The 26762-nt window shown below is 40.9% G+C and overlaps 3 protein-coding genes across 4 annotated transcripts; 2 read left to right on the forward strand and 1 right to left on the reverse strand.

The window, feature by feature from the left end:
- Nucleotides 1-2044: 2044 nt before the first annotated feature.
- LOC136682246 (uncharacterized) lies at nucleotides 2045-5441 on the forward strand. 2 transcript variants are annotated; one of them, XM_066658819.1, is made up of 3 exons: nucleotides 2045-2509; nucleotides 2716-3311; nucleotides 3555-5441. In XM_066658819.1, exons 2-3 carry the CDS (start codon nucleotides 2741-2743, stop codon nucleotides 4316-4318), a joined length of 1335 nt encoding a protein of 444 aa, XP_066514916.1. In that variant the 5' UTR covers nucleotides 2045-2509; nucleotides 2716-2740; the 3' UTR covers nucleotides 4319-5441. The 2 variants fall into 2 exon arrangements, with proteins under 2 accessions (XP_066514916.1, XP_066514915.1); XM_066658818.1 differs by having other exon boundaries at nucleotides 2048-2509; nucleotides 2716-3317.
- Nucleotides 5442-6582: 1141 nt separating this feature from the next.
- slc12a9 (solute carrier family 12 member 9) lies at nucleotides 6583-16648 on the forward strand. The gene is made up of 14 exons (XM_066658810.1): nucleotides 6583-6723; nucleotides 8006-8250; nucleotides 8376-8510; nucleotides 8606-8743; nucleotides 9013-9315; nucleotides 10096-10203; nucleotides 10874-10985; nucleotides 11219-11376; nucleotides 11554-11636; nucleotides 11737-11861; nucleotides 11961-12153; nucleotides 12418-12592; nucleotides 13299-13445; nucleotides 13935-16648. Exons 2-14 carry the CDS (start codon nucleotides 8058-8060, stop codon nucleotides 14789-14791), a joined length of 2727 nt encoding a protein of 908 aa, XP_066514907.1. The 5' UTR covers nucleotides 6583-6723; nucleotides 8006-8057; the 3' UTR covers nucleotides 14792-16648.
- A 58-nt stretch (nucleotides 16649-16706) lies between these two features.
- Nucleotides 16707-26532, reverse strand: hsd20b2 (hydroxysteroid (20-beta) dehydrogenase 2). Its single transcript, XM_066658853.1, has 11 exons — nucleotides 26354-26532; nucleotides 22997-23043; nucleotides 22819-22894; nucleotides 22433-22543; nucleotides 21984-22051; nucleotides 21823-21867; nucleotides 21695-21729; nucleotides 21525-21606; nucleotides 21306-21371; nucleotides 20799-20948; nucleotides 16707-19784 (listed from the first exon to the last, which is right to left on the reverse strand). The coding sequence occupies exons 1-11, from the start codon at nucleotides 26514-26516 to the stop codon at nucleotides 19650-19652; spliced, it is 978 nt and encodes a 325-aa protein (XP_066514950.1). The 5' UTR covers nucleotides 26517-26532; the 3' UTR covers nucleotides 16707-19649.
- Nucleotides 26533-26762: the final 230 nt, after the last annotated feature.

Consider the following 26762-nt stretch of genomic DNA (forward strand, 5'->3'; position numbering starts at 1 on the left):
ACTTAAATGCGTCATGTAAAAATGACAGTAGCATGTGATTTATTCTGCTTTTGATTCTGGTATTATATAATAACACTGTTTCTTAGGGATTAGTATTCACTGTTCATTTATGGTACAAAATATATATTAGTAACACGGTATTAATATGTACTATAATGAAGATAGAATATAGTATTTAATATGTGGTGTACAGCAAGTAGTATGCACCCACATTATCTATAATGCTCTTCAGAGGTCTGGTTCCTATCACCACCACTGTGGGCGGTTTTGTGTTTAGGCACTGTAAACTCCACTAGAACAGAGAAAAATCAGGACTATTATTTACATCTCAGTGACTGATTTGACAGAGAATTTTAAACTTCGGTGGAATTTCCCTTTAATTAAACTGCAGCGGTAGCTCCAGAAGGGTCACTGTCAGCCACAGTAATGAGCACTAGGGGGCACTATTACTTTTTCATAAACCAGTCTACTTCAGCGTAGCATTTACAAGATTCTTGGACCTATCTGAATTAAAAGTCAAATCTCCTGAAATGATGTATTCTGCTGAGGTCTATGCTAAAACCTTGAACCAAAGACCTTATCAAAGCACTGTGGTGTTGTGTTTTCACAGTGAGAGGCAGCAGGCAGGTGGGAGAAACTGTAGAAACCCACTTAAACCTGGTGGGCCTCGATTTAGACCTGAAAGAAGAAGAGGAGGAACCCAATGAAACTAGCTTGGTTTCCCTTAGATGGAGCATCATAAAATATTTATCAGCATTTGGAAAAAAAATGTTTAATAAATCTTCATAAGTCATTGGCTATTTCAAATTATAGTCCTCAACTAATGACTTTCTGTATTACAGAATACAAATTTATCATACTTAGTATAATGTTCACTTTTCTAAATGCTATTTTAAAATATACAGGGCTCTGAATTAAGACTTTCTTAAACTACAATTGTCCAATAATGTTTAACTGCATGTTTATTAATCAAACAAAGACTAAAAGTGCAAAGGTCAGAAAGTAGTATGCGTATGTCAGTAGCAGCACTGCACACTAAGAGGACAATACACAGATACTGAAAAACAGAGCTAATAAGAATGGATCAATAATACATTTTGTTCAGACATTTATATTAAGCATACAAGGAGTTTGTCTTTCACTACCTATTGTATGAGTTTTTTTGGGGGGTAATTTAAAAAGATATTTCTATAAAAATGTTGACAACGGCCCTCAAAAAATAGATAAATGAATAAATCCTCATTCATTATCTGTAACTGCTTATCCAGTTCAGGGTCGCGGTGGGTCCAGAGCCTACCTGGAATCATTGGGCGCAAGGCGGAAATACACCCTGGAGGGGACGCCAGTCCTTCACAGGGCAACACTCACACTCACTTTTGAGTCACCAATCCACCTACCAACATTTTTGGACTGTGGGAGGAAACCCACGCAGACACAGGGAGAACACACCAACTCCTCACAGACAGTCACCTGGAGCGGGAATCGAACCCACAACCTCCAGGTCCCTGGAGCTGTGTGACTGTGACACTACCTGCTGCGCCACCGTGCCGCCCAAATAAATAAATAAATAAATAAATAAATAAAACAAACAAACATATGAAAGAAGGGAGAAAATGGAAGGTTTATGTATTGTTACATCCATTTAGCACTGTATTGTAGAAACAAGACTGAACTACCTTTTCAGTTCAGTATCATTGTCAATGCAAATGGCAATATCATTACCTTATTTAATCCAAGTGTATTCATTAGTAGTAGAAGTGTTTTATTAGTTGTAACAGTTGTGGTAGCATTAGTTGCTCGGAAGCAAGAAATACATTTCCTATAATCTTCTGATATTACTGTTAATATTTTTTTCGGTTCATTTAACCACTATTGTTTGTTCATTTAATACGTCTAAACAAAAATGTATATGTGTGTATGTATTTATTTAGTCAAAGGGAAAAACTACATTTCCCATAATTCTCCACATCACTGTTATGTCTTGTACAAACGTTTTTGTTTTTTCCAGAAGAATTGTTTGTTTGCTCATTCCATACTGCTAAAGGATTTTTTTTAATGTAATAATGAATAACGAATTGTAATAATTAATTTATAACTATACAGGCACAAAAACTGCATTTCCCATAATTCCCTCACATCATCGTTGTGCGACTCTGCTGAACGCTTACAGAGCGAGAGTCACATCTGTTGTGTTTACTTCTACATTTATGAACACATTTAAGGTCAATTTTAAGCTTCTAAAACTGGCGTTTTTAACAATAGCTAACTGTCTGTAAATTTCAGCTCATAAACTGGATCAAAACTATGAAAGAGACTACCGAGAGCAGTAGGAGGCTTACGTTAACCCCTTAAAAACACTGGGACAGCCAGAGGGGGCTTCTTGTCATTGTCTTTTCTAGTTTTCTCTTCCTCATTAAATGGAGTAGCATTTAATGCTAAAAGGTTTAAGGTAAAACCATCATCCGCTTGCAGCACAAACCAGCAGAGAGCAAGCAGAAAGGAACTTAAGGTAACCGTTTAAATATTATTCGAGTTCTCCGTTCCACCTTAAATAGTGCAGTAGTTCCAGCATTCAGTAAAAGATCACCCGACAGAGAACTAACTCTGAATTTAAAGTCGTTTCCTAATCTCCTGTATCTAATTTGAAGTCTCGGTTCTACTTCAAATTGCAAGGGCCCTAAAACCTAAGCATTAACGTTATTTGTTCTTTAACAGAAAAAAACAACCCTGAGAAAGCTCCATGGCGGCGGAGGGAATGAGCGCGTCCCTGCTGCAGTTCGAGCTCTCCTCGGCGGTGGAGCAGGCGGTGCGCGGCGCGGTGGACGCGGTTCTCCGTGAGGCAGCGCGGCTCCTGAGCGCACGGCTGGCGGCGGCACGGGACGCGGGGCGGGCCGAGTCCCGCAGAGAGAACCGCAGCCTGCGGGAGCGGCTGCAGGCCAGTGAGGCCGAGCTCCGCGCTGTGCGGTACTACATGGCCGCCGCCGAGAAGAACATTAGGCAATGTCTGCTGCTTGACCATCGGGAAGCCCCTGTGGGGAGTGACGGAGCCCTTCAGCGCGGGAGAGCCCTAAGGAACGCCTCGCCGCGTAGCCCAGGAGCTGGACCTGGGGCTGGACCTGGGTCCAAAGCAGCACCAAGCGTCGGACTCTGTCTCCCTACGGTGCAGAAAGATGGGCCCCGCGGCAGAGCCAGGCGGACAGTGGCGGGGACAGAGAGCACCAACGCTCATGTTGCATCAGACACGGAGCCAGTGATGGTGGAGAGAGAGGTGGAAGAGTTTTACATTACGGAGGACGGTGTTGCTGAGAAGAGTGAGTGTATGTACCATTTATTTTGTTGATTTTACACTGGCTGTTTCAACACTGAATTAAAGAAACTTTAGGAAATATTTATACCATTAAAATTACAGCTTCAAAATCATTTGTTGCTTCATGTATAGAGAATAGATTCTGTTATTGCTAATCTGCTCATCACAACAGAATCTACACTGTGTAACTTTTGGAAGAGGGTAGGAAATTCATGATATTCTATATGCCTTTAACTTCCCTCTGTAGATTACAAGGCCTCTGCCAGTGGAGTACAAGACTTTGGGAGAGTTCCAGAGGAGCAGGAGGTGGCAGGCTCATCCTCCAAAGCACTCGAAGACCCATGCGACACTGGCAAGTTTGAGTTCGAGATGGCCGGCGCTCCTGCGGGCAACGTCACAGAGCTGGGACTCATCCAGGTGATGGACGGCAATGAGGTCAAACAGAGTGCTGTGAAAATTGAAGAAGATCCTGAGCCTCAGTCTTCAGAGCCTCAGGTTACAGACCTGGCAGCAGCATCCTCATCCCTACTGACAGTGACTGCTACACCCAGTCAGCCCCAGATTAGCGAGGGTGAAGCCTTGCTGGGTTTGATGCCACCCATAGAGGGTGATGTCACATTCCCAAGTCCAGCAGCGAGGGACAGCGCGGACAAAGTGCACCGCTGCAACGTGTGTGGACGTGGGTTTCGACGATTCTACTGCCTGAAGACTCACCAGCGCATCCATACCGGTGAGCGTCCGTACCCGTGCCGCTACTGTGAGAAACGCTTTCGGCACTTGGACAGCCTCCACAAGCACCAGCGCATCCACACGGGCGAGAGGCCGTACCGCTGCGCTCTCTGTGGCTGCTGTTTCCGTGAGCTCGGGCAGCTCAAAAAGCACCGCCTCAAACACTCACCCTCTGGTGGGGCCGCTAACTTGGCCAACACGGCCCCCCACACCACACTCTCGCTTCTCCCCACTGGGCAGTCCTACGTCTGGCCACATCTGAATTCCCAGGACTCTGTTTGAGTTGAGTTTTTAAGGAGAGCGGAACAAGTTTTTTTTTTACAAGAAGAGTGCCTGTTTTTCAACTTTTCTGACTGTACAGTTTGAACCAACCTCCGGCTGATAACAGAAGGGAATGTTTTTGAGCAGTATTCAAAGCTATATTCTATGCTTTAGCTGATACACGGCAGAAATTTCAGACCTGAATAAACTACTGCACAAAGACGGCTGTTCTTTCATATAACAGACATTAATTATAAGTTATTTGTCAGGAGATCAGATGCTCCACTTGCGTGCAACCATCTGGATGCAGGTAGTGTTGCTTTCACACAGATCTTGCTTTAGGTTTCAGAAAAGTTCTTGTCTTCTGCTGTGAGAAGACAACTCAGAAGTATTGCTCTGAAAAGATGTGGATCTTTCAAAAAGCCCTTACTTTAAAAAAAACAAAAAACAAATATGGTAATAAACAAAGACAATTGTCACACCAGTGAAAGAAAAAGAATGGACTTCAGATAATGGACTTGCAGCCCCAGAGCCCACTACTCAGCATTACGTGTTTTGTTTGACATTATTTTTATTTTGAGATGTAGGAAATGCAGCAAAATTCTAAGACTGAGTTTTGGAGGTGTGTAAAAAAAAAAGCAGTTGAAAAACTAAAAGGGAGGCTTTCAAAAAGGAAGGAAATGATGGACACGTTCAACATTGAAGATGACTATACATTTACCATCTGAAGCTTTTTTTTGTAATTTCCTGTTTACATGTTTTGCATCACTGGAAAAATAGAGTAACTTTTACATAATGGCAGTGTTGACAGGAAAATAAATAAATGTTGTCTCTGTCTCAAACTCTACACACAAACGAAATAGATCTCCTTTAAATAAGAAAGGATCAGTGTGGTTTTGTATGAGGTTTTTTTATGTGTGCATCAAACAAATGCTGTTGCCTTCATTATGGAAAACATGGCCTAGTGTTTCAGCTTAATCTATTTATAAAGTATAACAAATTTTCAAGCAGAAAACACCTTTTTTTTCGGGCCCTGTCTTAAGTATTTTAAAATGCTTTGTGAGCTGCTGAAATGTTTTGGCTGGCTTTGCTTTGTTGGTGACAGAAAATGTGTACATGATCTGTGAGTATTAAAGTTGTTTATAACTGCTGTCTGAGTTTGCTTTGGGCAATGGATGCACGCTACCTTGTAAAGAGGAAGTGAGAATGTGTGATTTTTAACCAACAATTCCTCTTTGACCACAGGGCTGTTTTTGTCCTGAAATGCAGAAAATAATCATCAACGCTTACTCACGCATTAGTTTGTAATTCATTTACAGTAATATTATTAAAAACTATTAAAGGTTTAAGCCTATATTTTAAACGCAGAATTACAGAGGCTGTGATTACATGTTCACTATGTATATAAACTGTATTAACATATATACAGGCATATCATCACTGTCCAATTAAAAACATGTATCTCCTAAAATAGTTTTTTTACAGGAGAAGGAAAAAACCTTACTTTTCAATAGAAGTTCATTTTAAAAGATTTTATTCCAGGGAGCATTTCTATAGGTCCCTTCATCATGAAATGTACGATATGAAGGATAGCTGCTGAGTTCAAATGATGTAGTAAATGAAAAATCAACAAAAATGTAGACACGTTTTTTTTTTATTTGGACAGCGGCAATAAATAGATAGAGAATTTCTTGGGGTCCTGGGTTCAGTCTCCCACCTCTGGAGCCTGTCTCTGAGGAGTTCCACCTGTGTCTGTGTGGGGTTCCTCCTGGTGCTCTGGTTTCCTGCAGCACATGCTGGTAGGAGGATTGACTGTTGAAATTTGTTCACAGTTGAGTGTGTGTGATGCCCTGTAATGGACTAGTGCTATGTTCAGGGTGCGTTCCAACATGCTGTTTCGGACCCGTTGGCCAAGTTTTCTGTGCCAAATCGTGTTCGTGTGGAAAAGCCACAGAAACACTCAGGCCACTGGTAAGCTCCAGACTGACTGCTACACTGGACTGGATAAAAGACTACGGAAAATTAAGGATTTTTTTTCTTTATACAAAATTTGCCCCATGGTTGAAATGTATTTAATATAATATTCCCTTTAAATCTGAATGTTTAAACCTCCTCTGTAAAATCAATTTTATCCACGAGAAAAATATCAGCATTAATATTAGCCTTGGTATCGTTGCATCGCCTTTTACTGTATTGCCCACCCGTATTATTTTGGCCTGGGTTCAAGCAAACCTCTTCCTGAAAACTTTCTCCGCCTTCCTCCCTCCCCCAATTTTCAGAGTCACATGGTTTCGCCCAAGTCTCGTGACTTTTCTAAACAGTTTCAGGCGGCGGCGGCGGGGCAAACCACGAGTGCGAAGGGGGATGCTGAGGAAGGACGGTCATCGTTTATCATATACAAAAGTCATTTCCTAGATGATTATAAGGTAAGGTTTTATGCCTTAGTTTTGACTTCATTCATTTTGGAGTTGTGACTTCCTACTGTCTTCTGTTCAGCATTGTCTTTGTTGTTTTGGCGCTGAAAGTGTTTAAAAAGCGCCGAGCCGCCCTTCTTATTAGATGCCCTGGCAAATGTTTTAAATCCACCCAGAAATATTATAGTATTATGGCAGTTAATTGTTGGACTTTGTGGTGTTTTAAGCTTGTAATAATCTTATTATAAGCTTGCTAGAAATGCCAGCTCTGCTAATTTGAGGTTACGGCATGTTTTGATGGCAGTTCCTGCTTTGTCTTAAACGTCTCGCACCTAATGGAGATCTGTCTTATGTCAACAACTAAAACTCCAGGCGAATTTGGCTCTAAGTTAATCTACAGATGTTTAGACGCCCCTTCTCTTTCAGTGTAGCACTGTTCAGACTCTTGTCTCTGAGGTTAAGCTTTACATGTGGTCAACACCTGATTTATGCCACTGTTTTTGTGCTCCACAATATTGAAAATTACCTCATGCTTCTTTAGTGAGCAGCTGTGCGTTTCTTTATAAAATGCTTTATGCTGTTGTCATTATTCTGGTAAACTGGGTATATAATGAGCTTTTAAAAAGTGATTATATATTGCTGAGAATGTAATAATAAAGTCATATAATAAATATGATACATAATAAAGCTACATATAAAATAAATATTAGTGTATTTCCTTGGTTATTGCACAATGTAAAACAGAAGTGAGCCTCAGATTTAACCGATTTTACTCTTTAATCTGTGACAATGAACACATACACACAAGTGCACTGGGAAAAGTAAGAACACACACACACACACCTGAAGAGGTGGGCAGACATTGCACCTGGTAAGCAGTTGGATCTTGCTCAAGGGCACCCTGTCTGTGGATGTTGGGGAAGAGACCGTCCTTCACCCACCTCTTCCCCAACTTGCCTCCCAAGCCAGCTTCAATATAAACTAGGCAAATGGCTGAAGATAAGGGCATGCCAACTGCATATGAATAAAAATCAGAAACAGCTTCTGTTTGATATTTAAACAGCTTCAGCTGATTCAAAATGAAGCTGCCTGAGTTCTCACTAGGAGCTTTTCCTGTAATTTCTCGGTACTCTTTTGTAAAACACTTTGACTTTGTGTATCAAAGGGTCTCAATAAATACATTAGCCTTGTTTTTGCCTCTGCCTTACTGTATCTCTATACCAAATATAATCAGTCAACAGCAAATCTAATAACATTTATAATACAAGTTCGGTCTTCCATCCTGCTCCCACAGCCCCTCAGGGTATCAGGAAGGTCATTAGAACAGAAGCTGTTGTTTTTGGGCCATGGCAGGGGAGCGTAGGCCTCTCCTGGCTCATGGAGTCTTCCGCGTGGCAGGAGATGAGGGGGAGTCCAGGAGAAGCTCCTCAGGGGCAGCAGAGAGCTCCAGAAACAACCCCCGGACTCTCAACACCTTTTTCGGGGTCATGGTGCCAACCATCCTCTCCATGTTCAGCATCGTTCTCTTCCTCCGCACAGGTAGATGAAAGATGTTTTCTCTAATCCTCCCCCTCTATTTTGACCTTTCTGTTTAGTTCATATCTGTCTAAATGTGTTTATTTCTACGGAGCTATCACTTTAACTTTAATAACTGTGTTTTACAGGTTTTGTCGTAGGTCATGCTGGCCTCCTCCAGGGTTTGCTCATGCTGGGCGTGGCCTATTTCATCATCTCCTTGACCATCCTGTCAATCTGTGCCATCTCAACCAATGGGGCAGTGGAGGGGGGAGGGGCTTACTGTATCTTTCACAACATTCAGGAACCAGGTGCCAGTGTAAAATGATGTTTTAGTGAATGAATGTATTAAATTTTGTCCTTAATCTGCAAACATCAGTCATGATCAGTCGATCTTTGGGTCCAGAGTTTGGAGGCAGCATTGGCCTCATGTTCTACCTGGCTAAGGTGTGTGCTTGCGGGGTCTATGTGCTCGGCCTTGTGGAGGCAATCCTGGACATCTTTGGTCAGGATCCAGGTGAGTGATGAGTCGGATCTTGTAATGATTCGTGTAGGGTTTCTTTATTAAATGAATTCTTTAGGCACACGTGAGTCAGACTAAATCCTGAGACAAATTTGCCACATGCATGTGGACAAATCAGCTACTTGATTCATGAAAGATCTTGATGACCACCTTTTGTAACATCTTCTTTTTCAGAAACCATTACAACACTGTCGTTTCTTCACCTGTATTTCCTCTTTTTTTATATATAGCACATCTTTTCTCCTCTCTCTCTCCCTTTGTAGTGGTAGGAGCTCCACAGGGGATCCGTGTTCTTCCTCAGGGTTACTGGTTCTCTGTGCTGTACGCCTCTTTGTTACTTCTACTGTGTCTGTTGGTGTGTCTGATCGGAGCTCATATCTACGCTAAAGCCTCCTTCATCATCTTGCTGGTGGTGACTGTGGCCATTCTCTCCATCCTCATCAGCCCACTGCTGGTCCATCCGCAAGTCTTCACATTTACACACATCCTGGACAACAACCAAACGATCTCTCGCAACGGAACCTACACGGGCTTTAACAGCAGCACTCTTAACAGCAACCTGAGACGTGAGTCAGCAACTTACTGTCTAAGCCTTACTGCCTGATCACATGTTCAATCCCTGGCTGCGGCTATTTGTCGATAACACAACCTCATGGCTCGTCACATGTCTCGCAGCATCATGCGATGGGGAGACCTGACTCATGCTTGTGCATGACTACGTTTTTCGAGTAAGATTTGATTCAAATGTAGTAAGTTCCCAAATACGGAACGCAGGGATGTCCAGTTTTAGTTTTCTAAATGGATGTCCAGTTTTTCTATATTCTTTATCTATTTCTCATATCAAGTCTCAAATTATTTGTATTTTCCTAGAAGATACTTTTGCACAGTGCACACTGTAAGTACATTGCAGAAAAAAACGTAGAATAAATAAAGAAATGCACTTGTCTGCATCCAAAGTGTTGCTTAATATTTTTTATCAACGTTAAGAAAAGGTGCCTTTATAAACAGCTTGTATGAATTTCACTTAGTGCAGCAGTGCAGTGGTATAACTAGAAACACTACAACAGCACTCTGCATTTACAACAGGATCGGGCTATGGTTCTTCTTTAATAAAGCAGATACCAGTCAGTAGAGAAATGCTTTGATTTGCCTGGATACCGATGCTTAAGATTGGATCAGGACCCCTAATGGAAGGGAAGATCAACATGACCCTGAACAGGATAAAGCAGTTACAGAAAATGAGCAAGTGACTGAAAATTAAAGGCAAGGTCAGCTGTTGCAGTGGTGGACACCATGGAGTTGAGAGGAAGGCACTGTTTCTCACTTTTTCTGCTTTTATTTTTTAGCGGGATACTCTCTGGACTACAGTACGAACAGGGTGATGTCATTCTCCACTGTCTTCGCTGTGATGTTCACCAGCTGCACTGGGATTATGGCAGGAGCGAATATGTCAGGTATAAACATGTAAAAACACACATAAACACACACACACACACACACACACACACAGACTTCCTCTTTTAGGTTTCCCCTTTTTACCCTATGTTTACATAGTTAGGACTAAATTGCTCAGTAAAAATGTATAAATGTACAGTGAGGTTTACAGTAGCTCTATAAACTTCTAAGGTCAGACCATATATCATTGTTTATTACTGGTGCTTTATGTTCTGCTTTGACAGTATGGCTATTGTTTACTGTAATGTATTGTTTAAAAACGACGTTCATGACTGTAATCACAAAAACAACTTGTTTCCCTGTACAAACCCAGTCTAATGTGTTTACAAAGCCCCAATGTCTGTAAATGAACGAAAAACAAACTGACTCAGTCCAGTATTCTAGTCTCTCTCTCTCTCAGAACATAACAATAACTTAACTTACAGTTCAGCTTCAGCCATGTACAAACTACAGTCTTTCCCTCTCTCAAACACACCATTTCACATTAAAAGACACAGCTTTTGAATGTAAGCAAACAGAGAGAAATGTTTCCCCACAATCGTAGGTGTTCCTTTTAATATGTACTTGTGTTTACTGCGTTTTAGTAAAGATTGCAATAGTAAACCCAGTGATCTAGCTTTTACTGCAGGTTAGCACTACTCACTCAGTGGTCAGTATTGTTTTCTCCAGGTGAGCTGAAGAACCCCAGTGTGTCCATTCCCAAAGGCACCATCATGGCTGTAGTCTACACCTTCATCGTCTATATCCTCCTCTTCCTCTTGATCAGCTCCACCTGTGACCGGTAAGTCAGAGAGTAGTCTGTAGTTATTAACATTTCAGTCACTGGTTTTGTATTTTTTGATTACTTCTTTGAGTTTGCCCACTTTCACTTTATTTGTTTGTTGATTATGTTATTTTTATTTGACTACAGTGAACAATAAATTACAGTGAACAGTGAGTATCATCTATAAATTATTTTTATCTTTCCCTCTTCCTCTCTCTCCTTTTCCTTTTGCTCGCTTTTCTCTCTTTCAGGTCGTTGCTGATTAATGATTATGGTGTGCTTCAGCGGATAAACATATGGCCTCCATTTGTGATAATTGGTGTTTATTGTGCGTCTCTGTCCGCGGCCATGTGTTCCATGATAGGAGCATCCCGCATCCTCCACGCTCTCGCCATCGACAAGCTTTTTGGTGCGTGCGTGCGTGTGCGTGTGTGAGAGAGAGAAAATTCATTCCAATATTTTTATGTAAATGATTTTCTTACATAGAAATCATGCCTAAAGTGTGTGTGTGTGTGTGTGTGTGTGTGTGTGTGTGTGTGTGTGTGTGTGTGTGTGTGTGTGTGTGTGTGTGTGTGTGTGTAATCAGGTTTGCCCCTGGCACCTGCTGCTGTCACCTCCAGATCAGGAAACCCCTGGGTTGCTGTGCTCTTCACCTGGATTCTGGTGCAGGTGTGTGTGTGAAGCTAGCAATGTCCAGTTTTAAGAAAAAGATGGGGAAATACACATTAAAAAATGCTGTTTAATAAGCTTGTGTGTGTGTGTGTGTCAGTGCACAGTGTTTGCAGGTCAGCTGAATGTGATAGCCGGGTTGGTGACTGTGTTTTATCTGCTGGCGTATGCTGCAGTAGACTTGGCCTGTCTGGCTCTGGAATGGGCTTCAGCTCCTAACTTCAGGTAGAGTACAGCACTGCTGCATTCACAACAGCATGGGGCACTTCATTAACACCGTGAGGTAGTGATTTCTCTCTCTGTCTCTGTCTCTCTCTCTCTCAGACCTACATTCCAGCTCTTCTCCTGGCACACGTGTCTGTTGGGGATGCTGAGTTGTCTAGTAATGATGTTTGTGATAAATCCAGTTTACTCCTCGGCCAGCATCGTGACACTCCTCCTGCTGCTGCTTTTCCTGCACTACAGATCCCCCACGAGTAGCTGGGGCTACATCAGCCAAGCTCTCATCTTTCATCAGGTATGTACACACACACACACACACACACACACACACATTTTATATATATATATATATATATATATATATATATATATATATATATATATATCATTCACCCACTCATTCATTCATTCAGAGAAATACCTGAATACACACAAGAGCTAATAATTATTTACATAATTTGATCAAGAAGCTCCCATTGCTCCCATTGTCATTGACACTGTCAAGAATACTCTTAAACTTGAATGTGAGCTTACCTTTGGGTGTAAATCCATTCTGCAGGTGCGCAAGTACCTGCTGATGCTGGACTCGAGGAAGGATCATGTGAAGTTCTGGAGGCCCCAGCTGCTGCTGATGGTGGCCAACCCTCGCTCCTCCTGCCAGCTCATCAGCTTCATAAACCAGCTGAAAAAGGGAGGACTGTTGGTCCTGGGACATGTCCAGCTTGGAGACCTTGGTAAAGTATACGGAGACTAAAGAGCTATATATATTTAGACCCCAATTCCCACAGGAATAGAATTCCCACAGGTGCCTGGTTCTGATCTTTGATATGTAAATGTGGAGCAGAAAGGCATACTACTGATCACTGATTTAATTAGATTTTGATTTAGATTCAGATATTTATGATGGATTGATGTATACTGCACCCTTAGTTAATAGTGAGTTTGTTTGTTTGTTTGGTGTATTTAATAATAATAATAATAATAATAATACATAAACAATTTTTGTTTAATGTGAGCACTAGAGGGCAGTATATACTTGATGAGAATGTCTTGTGTTGTATATACACTAATACACAAACATAGAACTAAGTGAAGAGGTTTGCATTTTGATATTTTACCATTTCTTTAAAGTTTTTAAAATCCTAAATTAAAGGCTTAACATAACTGAAAATGTCAGGGCTATGCTTTTAAATACGCAAGCCCTTAAAATTCCACGACTGAAAAGAGTCAGAATAGTCCTCTGTTACCGTCAGCAGTGTTCTTGTAGTCAGTAAAAGAGCACTCACGAAGGATTAGAGGATAGCAGAATTGGTAGTCAGTCTGAAAATAACAGATACTGTCTTATTATTTTACTGAAGTCTTTAAAAACATTATAAAGCACTGTATTTGATAAATAAAATGGCAGAAATTTTGATACTTTTTTTTTTCTTTCCCCAATAGACATGTTGCCGTCAGACCCTGTTCAGCAGCAGTATAATTTCTGGTTAAGTCTTGTGGATAAGTTGGGGGTGAAGGCATTTGTGGACCTGACTCTCTCTCCCTCGGTCCGGCAGGGCACTCAGCACCTACTACGCATCACTGGACTTGGTGAGACTACACTTCCCACAAGCCTTTGTGCACTTGCAAACTGTTTGCCCCACAGTAACACCAGTAAACAAAACAAAGTGATAGTGTCAACATTAGGGGAAACTATTCTTAAAGTCTTGAAGTTCACTAATGCTTGTGATTCTAGCTTTTATGTTGTGCTTTGATCAGATTGTACAGATGACAATATGTCACACTGTATTAGGTTAATATACTTGTTTATTTGTCTAACACCTCAATGCTAATAGCTGAACTATAGGTTTCCATTGGTTATTATTTCTATTAGCCATATATCTCCAGTGCAAAGCTTAGGAAATACACCTCAGACACCAGCCACATCATGATTGATCTAAGGGGAAAATATGTCAGGTTTTGTTGTTGTTGTTTAATTTTCTTTAAAGGATTAATATGAATAATACAATCTCTGAATGGTTTCCATGTTTAATATAACCCTTCTCACCTATGCTTTCTCCCTCTTCCTCTCCCCAATAGGAGGTATGAAGCCAAACACCCTGGTCTTGGGTTTCTATGACAACTGCTACCCAGAGGACTACTTCCTGCAGGATCCTGCATTCTGTGACAGTTCAATGGATGGCTCTGGTTTCTTTTCCAGTTCTGAGGGGGATAATTTTGGAGTGGATCTCCCATCCCTGCAGGCTCACTTCCCCCCTGTCCGTCACACGGAGAGCCCTCGCTCTCTTCAGCCGGAAGAATATGTGGGCATCATTTCGGATGCCATCAAAATGGGCAAAAACGTGTGTTTGGCTCGTTATTTCTTCCAGGTACTGCCTGAAGTTAAAGGAATAGGAATGTCTGGAATATCAGTAGACAACATGGAGACCATCGATGTGTGGCCATCCAACCTTTTGAGTGCAGAAGGCAGTGGCAGCTTTGCAGATGTGTGCAGCCTTTTCCTCCTGCAGATGGCCTGCATTCTGAATATGTCAGCCAGGTGGCGCCGGGCGAGGCTACGCATTTTCCTGTGCGTGGAGGCAGACTCTGGAGACCAAGGCTGGTTGGCCAAAGAGGAGAGATTTAGAGAGCTTCTGGGGATGCTGAGGATTCGAGCCACTATCAAGATAGTGGCCTGGGACCGTGTAGTGCGGATGCTGCGAGGTACAGACACCACAGCGCCCCCCTCTGCCTCGGAGGAATTCTTATCGGCAGTGAACTCACTTCTGAAAGAACACAGCACCTCTGCCGCTGTGCGCTTCCTCTATCTGCCCCTCCCACCCTCTAATTCCGTCCAATCACAGCAGTACCTGGCGCAGCTGGACGCTGTCACTCAAGGGCTTGGCCCCACACTTCTGATTCACGGACTGACCCCTGTTACATGCACTGAGCTCTGAGTGTGTGTGTGTGTGTGTGTGTGAGAGCATAGCTGTTATACACGCACACATAATCAGTGACTCACTTCCAAACACACACACAATCAGTGACCCAGTGATGCATGTCCAGAGCTTTGATTGTGTTGCTGTGTGAGTGAGTCACTGATTAAAGTCAAGAGTTTGGCCAAACTGGAGCTATGAGTGTCTGAATAATGTAAGCTTTTGCCACTATTAGCACAAGGGAAGACTTAACTTGATCTCAAGTCCGAGTCACTTACAAGGGAACACACAATTTGTTTAAGATAACACCATGTCTGACACCTCAAGTGATTTTGTTGCACAGACCTCATCAGCCATGCTTAACAGTTTACTCACTGAACTCTCTTAATTTACTGTTTTATTTCTGAAAGAACCTCACTGAACTGGCTGCAACTCTCTCACATTTACACATACTAACCCACTCATACTCACTCATGTTTAAGAATTCTCCACAAGATGGTGCTATTTAGTTTTTGCATCAAAGATGTTTTGTGTTCTTGTTCGTATGCTACTGAAAGAAACAGCCTGACCCAAAGAAGGAGATGATGGTTTTATTGTATGTTTGTTAATCACTGTTCCACTGTGATTAACAGGGCCTTAATTTGAATATAAGAACTTTCTTTCCAAAGTGACTTCAACTAAAAAATATATATATATACAATTGGCTCGATACAAAATGTTCTCTTTTAAAATCTTGTATCGAAACCTTAGATTGTGCTTGATCCTGATAGGAGCTTTTTTTAATTCAAGTATTTCAGTTATGATGAGATTGTAAACGTAGGGCACCATGTTGAAATGATTCACTACTGCCCCCAAGGTAGAAAACAACAGCACATCCCTTAGTGTGAGAGTGTTGTTTCAGGACAGATTTGTTAAAGGATTGGACTTTGTTAACTGTATTGTTCTTTGTAATTATATACAGCTTTTTTGCTGATATCAGCCTGATACAGATAAGTGGTGTTCAATCACGAGTGTCATTGCATTTGAAAAGATATTTTAAGACTTTTAGAGAATGTTACACGCTTCATCTATTTTATTTTTAACTTGTTCCAAAGAGAAACGTGTACAAATGGCATAAAGCAGGACAAATGTCTTGCGGGGGGTAAATTATTTCCTCTTGCAAATGGCCTTATGATGGTTTATTTATATTTTTTCTATATTTAATAAAGGTATTTATTTTTCTTTTCATGTTCTAATAGGGACCCAAATTGTACTGCACAGGTTGTGTTTTACATGTTACAAATTTAGTTAGTTATGTGTTGGGAAGTTTGCCCGAGAACTCGTATTGTGGTAGCATGGTGTTGCTGCCTGAGCAAGGAATCAAACTTTGAACCAGTTCGCTGTGTGGAGAGCAGTTACATTCCCCTTTATGCTCCATCTGTCACATTTGAAAGCAAGCAAAAAGAAAAAGTGAGGATGCTAAACGGGAGAGTTTGATTGCTGTGTTCAATATCTCTGTCAACAAAGTCTTTATAGGCTTTATGTACATATTTCCGTTTTTGAGTCATAGTTTCCACTTTTCTTCCATGCTCTTTATTCCAGTGTGAATATTTTTGCAATGACTGTAAGTCTGTATGTATTTATATGCAAGGCTAGCCTCAGAATTAGCAGGTACACAATTGATAATTATGTCAGAGGGATATTCCACACCAATGAGTAACTTATTCTGTTTTTAATCTATAGACAGGCTTTCAGCTTCCCATTCAGCTTTATAGAATACTCCTTAATTACTTTATGTGGAGCTTTATTATCAACAATGCATTCTCAGACCATGCATTTACACAATACAATATGATACAATAAGCTAGAAATGTTCAAAGCTTGACATTTTCTCCAGGTTCGGTCCTGGGTTTTGTAGTCATTAGTAGATGATGGTCATTTTGTTATAGTTTGGTTGAGGGGGGAAACCACTGATTTAGGAAATGCTTAGCTGCAGTCCAACTGGAGTCGAGGTCTGTATTTAAAGACTTCTGTTACAGAGCTATGGAAGCAAATCTGTCTCATCAGATTTTGAAATATTACCACCTTTGAATTTGTAGCACTGAATCTGAATTTTGCTGCTTTTGAATTTAAGTCTTCAGATTTCCACCTCTGAATATTTTGCTTCGCAATCATGCGTCTGAATATAATTGCTCTGGAATTGAACTCGTGAATTTTTGAGAACACGTTTTCACTGTTATTATTAAAGGTTAATAAATTCACATAAAAAATTCTATTTCGAAGTTGCTCAAATTCGGTAGACGAAACTCAGATTAAAAATACGAGTTAAAAAAAAATAGAGATACACTTCCGGGATACAAAGGATGAGCAATCGATCTTATCTCCAATCGAACCAACATCCAACCACGACGCTGACGTCGGCTACTTATTCGCCAGTTTCTTATTCGGATTTTCTGTTCCACCTTAAACGCTGCACTAGTTGCATTCAGTCGCCGCTAGGTGGCGAAATACGAACACAAGTTCCATACCGTGGAAAAACCACACGTTTAGCTTCTTTTCGCGGATATTATCTCTTTATTTTTTTAAGTGTCTCAAAAATCTGAAAGGCTAATTGAAGACACTAATTGACGATCTCATCAAAATCTGTTGAGACCTATTTGCTTCCATAGAGCACCTGTTTTGTTACAGCTTCAACTGGAAACATTGAAAAACAATGCTTATTTTCTGGTTTTAATCGCAGAACTTAACATGGAAGTGATCCTCCAAAAATACGCTCCTGCTTATGAGACACTGTTTGTATTGGGTATTTATTTGTGTAGTAAATAATGTATCGGGTATCTGTGCCCTGTTGTGAAAGATTGTGTAAAGGCTGAACAGCACTCACTGGTATTTGACCTAATTTCGTTCCAGGTACATGGTGTTCTCATACCTCATTTTCTCAGTGTGTCATGAGGACAGTTCTACTCCTTTACTCTCTGAAAGAAGGATCTGTTAAGGAATGTTACTGTTGCTTTTTTTGGAGATTTTGTTGACCATGACATGGGTTTGACAAAGATCTGTGGAGGTTGTTTTTTTTTTTTTTTTTTTGTTCCGTTCTGGGTTCGAGTTTATGTTTCTGTTAAATGTGCCTACACCTGTGTGGGATCTGCTCAGCGTGGTCTCCATTTTTTGACAAATAGTGTGCATGGGTGTCTTTAAGGGGCAGGGGGTGAGACTGCATATGAGTCTCAGTGCATATGCACAAGATGTACAGCAACATTTTCAGTGGAAGCTCTATCTGCTGTAGGTTACATGATCTTGTGCAATACACAGTAAGTAGCATATGGACTTAAAAAAAACCTGCAATGCCATAGACTTGGGCATAGGACATATTATGAGAAACTTGTGTAGTTGGAGCACACCAAGCCACCACCTTTTTTTTTGTGGGCTGCCTAAATCTAGAAAGATGAGTAAACAAGATGTACTGATTTGGACGTCTAGTGTAGACACTTTAGAACTGTCCCACTCCCTTGTCTGAGTCTCTTCAATCACAGTGCTTGACCTGGGTTTATGTGAGGTCAGGACAAGGTCAGATAAGAGCACTGAATAACAGAGAAGAAAGAGAACTGAGCAAAAATTGCTAAAAGCAAGAGCTTCTGCTCATATTTGCTGTGTGCTCGTGCCAGGGTGAACAGTGAGTGGCTCATTTATATTTAAAGGCCCAGGCACTGAAATCAGCCGTTCTGAACAGGGCTGTTGAGACAGGGAGAGAACGCCGCATTTCATTAAGACCCTTAACTGTGGTCCACGGTGGAAAAGTGGTAGAGTGTGTCCCTTTTAATGCCAATTCCCAAACTTTATTGACAATTAAACTTTGGGGAAAGGAAAATGTTTTTTTAAAAAACAAAGAGAAGCACCAAGCTGAGCATTCCTGTGGAGCGAACAGAGAAGCAGATCTTTGCTCTGTTGCTGAAGAAAGTAAGAGGTGTGGCATTGTTTTGACAAGAAACATGAAGATGCTTCAAACTGCTTCTTTCAGCACACTGCATTTTACTCAATCACTGTACAAAATCAGAGAGATTGGTGTCATGTATTTTATTATAATAATAACTTTAATATAAATTGCAGTGTTTTATTGTAAATAGTCCAACAAATATGTAAAAATAATTCTGTTGTATTTTCAAAGTTCATTATACAGTAGCGAATGTATGCAATAAACAAACAGTCCCGATCTTTCCTGTATTTTTACTGAGTCCTATATATGTTTTAGTGTCTTTCTAAAATGCCTGTGGAGGAGTTGCTTGAAAACTTGAACTGACTTCTCCAAAAGTGCTATTTCCTTCCCAGCTGCAGAAAGCAAAATGAGGGAAAATGCTAACAATGTGCACAGTATAGAATATCATGTAGGGGAATCATATTCCTGCATGATATACACACTTTACAATACATTAAAATTCAAAATTAAATTAAATAAATAATTAAAATGAATTGCTTAAAAATTTAAAAGAAGCTCATTTGCATAATGCATGCATTCTGAAATGACAGTATTTTAAAAGCCAATATAAAAATACAATATTGAGGCAGTTTTCCAGACCCTGACTAAGCCAGAGACCTGTCTTAACACATTTCCAGGTATAAATTATTCCCTTATCCAAGACTAATCCTAATGTATTGAATGTGTTATAACTATTCACTATGGGCTTGTCTCAGACCCCAACTCAAATGTCTAAAGGATTGTGTATGTAGATACACAGCTGCCTATGTAGGAGATCGGGAGCAAGGTAATACCTACAGTGTACTAGGCACTGAGACAAGCACATCCTTTAAAGGAGTGCATCCTTTAATAAGAATGTATTTTACAGTGTACAGTGAGAGAAGTCTGGCGGTCATTCTGGTGTGTGTGTGTGTGTGTGTGTGTCAGTCACTCCTCTTTGCTGTGGGCATGTGACATTCTCTCCTTTATATGAGACATGCCCTGAGCGTAATTCTTCATGTGATGTATGCAGAATGAAGAGAGACGCAGCCAGGATGGGAAAAAGATGGACAGTGCGATGTGCTGTTGGGGAAAAAGGAATAGAAACATAGTCAGGGAAGGAGGGTAGTTTACCTGTGCTTGCACTACAAGAGGGAGCATAATGCATATTCCGACTGGCGCCCCTCTCCAGGGTGTATTCCCGCTTTGTGCCCAATGATTCCAGGTAGGATCTAGACCCACCACGACCCTGAACTGGATAAGCGCTTAAAGATAATGAATGACTGAATGTATCCATGTTCCATGCAAAAGTAATTTGCAGTCCACTGTTTCAATATAAACCATTTGATATGAGATGTATGGTAATATATTTCACAGACTAGTGGCACTGCAGAGGTGCTGTTGTGGTGGTTGGTGATGCAGCACGTAAAGACCACATGGAACTGGTGGAACTGAGCATGCATTAACGGTGCCAGTGGGGCTAGGTACAGCCCTAGTCACCAGGGAGGCCAGTGTGGATTTACAGTTGTTGATACACAAGGGTAAGGTAGGACTGTAAAGCTAGCTTTGAGGAGTGTGGTATTGGGACGCCAGACTTCACTGTTGAGTCTTCTGGAGGTGTTGTGGGCTTAATTCAGCAAAACACTGACGTGGGGAGGTGCCTACCTGATGACCCCTGTGAAGAGCTAATGACGCAGTGGGTGGTTTTGTTACTCATGTTAAGTAACAAGCCTTTCTATAGTTTTACATGCAGCAGATGATAGTTTATATAGATAGATGGTTTATATGCATTGTTATTTGTTAAAACTGTAACAAATGTGTTTGATGCAATTTGGTCCACACTGAGCTGAATTACACTTACATTTACAGTATTATACAGAGCAACTCGAGTGTTCAAACAGAATGTGTATCTTAGCTAGTACAAATAAGTTAGAGTCCAAACTCCCCTTGAGCTCAGATGCTGCTAGAACAAGGGCCAGTGCTGCCAACTAGAATTATTGATGTACTGTGTTCACTGGACATTTCAAGGGCATTACAGGAGAACTGTATCCCCAGAATTCTGTAATTCAGACTTGCACTGTGTGTGTGTGCCCATACCTGTAGTGCATGTGAGAGACAGCCGCTAGTATGTGTGCTGTATTCCACTGTGTTGAGAGCTTCTCTTGCAAATGAATCAGCACTTTTCACCAGAGGATTCACCTCTATATTATGGGTCATATTAGTGCTTACTACAAATGGAGCCACACACTGAGAGAGAGAGAGAGAGAGAGAGAGAGAGAGAAGGGGAGAAAAAAAATTCTTACTCCACAAACAGTCAAACATTATAAAATAAAAAGGCCATTATACTCTCACACAGAGGCCTGGAAACATGAGGGACTCTAAATATGGCTGCCTCACGTAGGGCACCATCTCTGTGGAGAATTAACTGCTTTAATCAGGGACTGTAAAGTACTATCATTCTTCATCTCGTGAGTTTATAAAAATAATTACAAAGATGATGCACATACAGTTTCATGAATAATGTTTGCTTCACGTTGGTGAAAACATACTGCAATGCGTTGCTCCATTAACTAACAATGTGCTGAATCATAACTTATACTTCACCTGAACAATGATTCCATGAGAACTGTATTCTGCATGCAGACAGCGAGAGAAATATGTCACAAATATCTACAAGAGAGAAGAAAAGAGAATTATGGATTCATATATACCACACACAAAAGAAAGAGATTGTAAACTTTGAACAATTTTCTATAATAACAGTAACATAGTCATTAACAATATTATTGCTAGTACTAATACTAATAGCAAGGAGTGTGCTACCTTTGTAGCTGAGTACACCGCGAGCATGGGCTGTGGCTGAGAAGCAGCTTCTGAAGACATGTTGATGATAAGCCCTTTACCCCTACAAACACACACACACACATATATTATCACCAGCTGTCCCAATGTAATGCAGATCAGATATATTTAAAATAAAGTTCAGTGTGTACCTTTTAATCATCTGTGGAAGAATCAGTCTGCTCATCTAAAGAATGACAAAACTACATCATTATCATCTTTTTCATCACACAATCAATCTCAGTTTAAAAAAAAAAACAAGCAACACATTTATTTATACCTGCGTGACGGACAGGATGTTGCAGTTGATCACTTCAGTAATTTTCTGAATACAGAAGACAAAGATAAACAAAGAACAGTGTCTTCATTTACACACACAAACATGCATGTACACATCCACATACCCACATACATAGGAACACAGGAGTCATGCCACTGTACCTGTTCTGGGTCAGGAATGTCCAAAAAATGCATAAACATTGAGGCATAATTCATACCAACGTTATTCACTGTGGGGGGAAGACAGAGAGCGAGTGAGAGAGAGAGAGAGAGAGAGAGAGAAAGAGAGTCAGAGGTCAGAGAATGATAAAGTTAATCAAATGGAATGTGTAACTTGTAATGAGAACAAACAATGAATGAATAAAATATGACTATGAAGAAAATGAGCTGGTTTGCCGTGCAAAAACTATTCAGTTTGTCTGGAGCCAAATCACTGTTTATATGTAATGCCATTCTAAAGAGAAGTTCAGGGACTGGCCACTTTATATCTACATATTTATTTGGGGTCTGTCTCTGAACAGAGGACTGCTGAATAATTAACGCTTTTAAAAACACAATATATTAGTAATCACAGAGGTGTCTCTTTCTCCGATGGCAGCTCAGTGTATTACCCAGAATGCCGACTTCCAGGTCTGCGAGTTGCTGTGCGATGGCTGGGTAGATGGACGGTCCTTCAGTGAAATCGACCTGAATGATCCGCGTCTTTCGTCCATACTGTGATTCTACAGCACAGATACACATTTTGATTTTCTATGTCACAGTAAGAATAAATCTTCTGCAGAGAACACATTACAATATACATTACAAAATTACTGGGTGAAACCTGACATAGTCCATGTGTTTTAAAGCTTGTAAGACAAGCTCAAAATCTTTTCCTTGTGTTTAGAGAAGGATTAAAAGCTGCTGTTATTTAAAAGCAACATACTTTACAACTGAAACGATCCATTTACATAATGAATAACTATAAATCATGATGTCACGTCATGTCAAGACTCACCTATTTCGTTGGCAACATTGCTGAGCTTCTTCTCTGAACGACTAATCAAAACAATATCCAGGCCTCGTTTTGCCAGCTAACACACAGACACAGACAAGCAAACAAAAAATGTTACAACCAGGGACAGTATAAACAATGTATGATACATATGGGAATGAGAGCTAAGGGCACAACTGACCTCCAGGGCGTAGGCTCGACCAATCCCCGACGTCGCCCCAGTGACCACTGTGGAAAGATGTTTGAAATGCTTAGCTCAATGACTCTTTACTAACTGCAGTGTCCTCATAACTGAAAATAGAGATAGCAGCCTCTGGAAGCCTGGTGTGTGTAATGTGCTTGTACTGGTCGTATGGGTTATTTTCAGGAGTGATCTGATCATCAGTGATAAGGACCGGTGCAAACAATAAAGCATCACTGACAACATCATTAATCACAGTTAGTAGAGACACTAATGTCAATTTTACAGTACTTAAATTCATAACCAGGGCGGCAAGGAGGTGCAGCAGGTAATGTCGCAGTCACACAGCTCCACGGTCCTGGAGGCTGTGGGTTTAAAGCCCACTCCTGAACTCACGACCCTGAACTGACTGTCTGTGAGGAGTTTGGTGTGTTCTCCCCGTGTCTGTGTGAGTCTCCTCCAAGTGCTCCATTTTTCTCCCACAGTACAAAAACACACATTGGTATGTGGACTGACAAATTAGAAGTGTGTGAATGTGTGTGTGAGTGTGTGTGTGTTGCCCTGTGAAGGACTGGCGCCCCCTCCAGGGTGTATTCCCGCCTTGCGCCCAATGATTCCAGGTAGGCTCTGGACCCACCGCGACCCTGAACTGGATAAGCTGTTACAGATAATGAATGAATGAAGTTCAAAACCATGGCCTGGTCATTTGATCACTGGAGAGAGGGGTTACTGTCGTCTGTGAACAGGGTCATACTCTTAGCAAACAAGGGCAAATTTACTGGGGTGTAAATACTGTTGTTTACAAGACACTGAATGTTTGGTCTAGAGGTGAGTGATATGAGAAAACCACAAAATGATTCAATGTATTATACAGGTTATTATACAGGACTGGTCAGGATTCTCACTGAATGATTAACCCTTTGGTTGATTTAAGAGCTTGTCGGCACGTGGTTAAAAAACAATTAAAGACCATTACTTTTAACCTTTTCTCACTTTGGACGCAGGCGGAAAATATAAACCCCTCACTGTTGTATCCGTCAGTACATCTCAAATACCACAGGTCCACAGTCAAGGTGCCAAATTAAGGCTTAAAGTCGCTGCTTTTCATTGATTTCATATTATATATAATCCCACTCGATAAATAAGTATTTTTGGTCGAAATATACCTTGCCAGGAAAGTGTTATGAAATAATATTAGTGACAGTACGGATATTCAAAATTTTCACGGCGCCATATTTGAGTCAATGTTTATATATATATATATCATACACCAATGGACCGGGCAGACTCTCGGGATCATGAGGATATACACTAAAATGTAGGACTAAGGAATTAAAGCCAAAAAAATAAGATATTCCAAACTCCAGGTTTCTTCCTTCATTAACGACAAAACCGCGGCTCCTCGACGCTGAAGAGCCCACAGGCGGCTCACACACACCCCGTTAGCACAGCAGCGCTTACCTTCGGCTGTCCCCTTCAAAACGAGTCTAAATCTGAGTCTCTCCGTCAAACCGTTCGTGAGTAATCCTCATGTTTGTGTCAAGAGTACTGGTCGGAAAAAAATCCCGAAAAAAAGAAAAAAAAAGTACACATTTTCAAAAAAATAATTAAAACATGATCCCCGTGGAGCACCTACTGCTTAGGCGCTCAGCTTTCCAACGACATGTCAATCAAGTCTGTAGACCAATCAGGGGCAGAGTTATGACAACGTGCACCCAAGGAGGCGGGACAAACACGCAGCAGAGCTCATACGTTTTCAGCGCCTAACAGACCCAGACACCGCGAGAGAGACTCAAACGGTAGTATTTGGCAGCCACAGGCCACTTTTGAAAGCTTATATTTCTTTTATTAGCTGCCTTTCCCTCACTGAGGCCATTTAAATGCAGCAGGGGTGTGGGGGAGGTTGCCTTGCTCTACAGCCAATCAGAGTACAGCTCTCACCTTTTAACACGTCAGTCATTTAAAGGAACACTGTACTCGGTGAGAAACAAGTGTAAACATCAGAAATAAACCCAGTACATCAGAATAAAACACACCATAACTAAGGGTTTTTACTGGTTGGTGAGGGGTAAATGGACACTTGGTGAGGAAGAGTAGACTAGTTTCTCATAGAAAGTAAACTTTCTAAAAGAAAAAACACTAAGATGTTGACATTAGGTCTACACTGTATTTTGCAGTAAAAGTAATAATTTTCCTTATGGAGAGCTTGGGGTCTAAAGAGACACGTGGAGAGGCCATCTGTCCACTGTCTGCTCCATCTTGAATAACTTCAAATCAGTAGGAGGTATCAACTCCAAATTTTACCTGATGAAAGTAGACCCCTGGAGACACAAGTTTAAAAAGAACAAAAGTAATGGGACTCATCAACTCTTCATATTTTTTTTAGACATTTTTTTCTAAAATAATACAAACGCCTACATTTTTTGTGGTTTTCATAAGCTTTTGACCACTTCATATATATTTCAGGACCTCTAAATGGTTTCTTTTACAAATTTGAAGGGTTTTCTGTAAAAATAAATAATGATAATGCCTCTAGTTTATTCACTGCCTGAGCAGATAGCCTCTTGATCTGGGTATGTAATTTCAGATGAAAAATGGAAAAAGAAATGGAGTGCAGGTGAAATTATTAGTTGCAGAGTATCTTACAACTCAGATTGCTCCTGGCATCAGGTAGAGCATTTGTAACCATTTAATAATATCCTCCTGTGAGGGAGCTTTTAGAGGCATTAAACTCTTCAGAAGCCTGGTTACTATCCTCAACACTGTGAACAATTCTGATTCTGAACATTTCTCCAGAAGAAAGCCTTTCATATTAAAGCACTCCACTTGTCAGTGTTTACGGTTTGACATCTGAATTGTGAAGAAATTTTGAAAGTTTGGTGATATTCTCCCTCAATTTAATTACAAGAATCTAGCACATGCTGCTATTAAATTATCAGGTAAATGTGCAGAAACAGTCAGACTTTGAACAAACTAACACACACTAGCTGTATTGATGTGTCAATTAAATTCTAGCCATTTAAAGAGCCACTTTCCTTCCCTAAAAATATTTAAAACCTCAACAAATATCCTTCATACCCGAGTCTGTATATGGAAACTATGCTGAAAACCAGACTGATCACTGTTTTGTCAATGAGACCTAAGCATTTACATCTGTATATTTAGTCTACTGCAGTTTAAATGCTGCTTTTTTGAACGAAGCACCATGTAGGGCAACCAAATTGAACTATTTGAAATACAGCTATATTACATTCAATCACAATGAAAAAGTCTGGGGACTCCTGGTCAACTGAAGTTGTGTTGTCCCTCTCTGTTGATTCTGAATAGTATTTCTCCTCTCTGGTGAGGCTGCCTTACCTGCCCACTGGCCGAATTTTCTGACATCAGTGTGCCAGATTTGGGAGAGTATGTACACCTTTAACCCTCTCCAGCAGTTCCACGACCACTTCAGCAGGTAAAACAGCGCGGTGACACCGCCAAGGATACACAGAAACTGGTAGCAGCCTTCTCCCTCAGCCATGGTCTCCTAGCTTCCTCACAACTCACACTTCATCTCACTCCACTCTCGCTCAGCTTTAAACAGCCACACTCACTCGCTCTGTCCCAAGCCACGCCCACCGCGCACACATCTTGCCCTGCCATTGGCCAGACTTACCTCGTAGTATTTGGCCTGAGCCAATCTCATCGCAGCTGTCGGAGAAGTGGCCCACCTCCGCCTATAAATAATGTCCTGTTTGCTTAAGAGCCATTTGCTAAGGCGAGTGAA

This window comes from Hoplias malabaricus, chromosome 2 (genome assembly GCF_029633855.1).
Source record: "Hoplias malabaricus isolate fHopMal1 chromosome 2, fHopMal1.hap1, whole genome shotgun sequence".
Classification (NCBI taxonomy): Eukaryota; Metazoa; Chordata; class Actinopteri; order Characiformes; family Erythrinidae; genus Hoplias; species Hoplias malabaricus.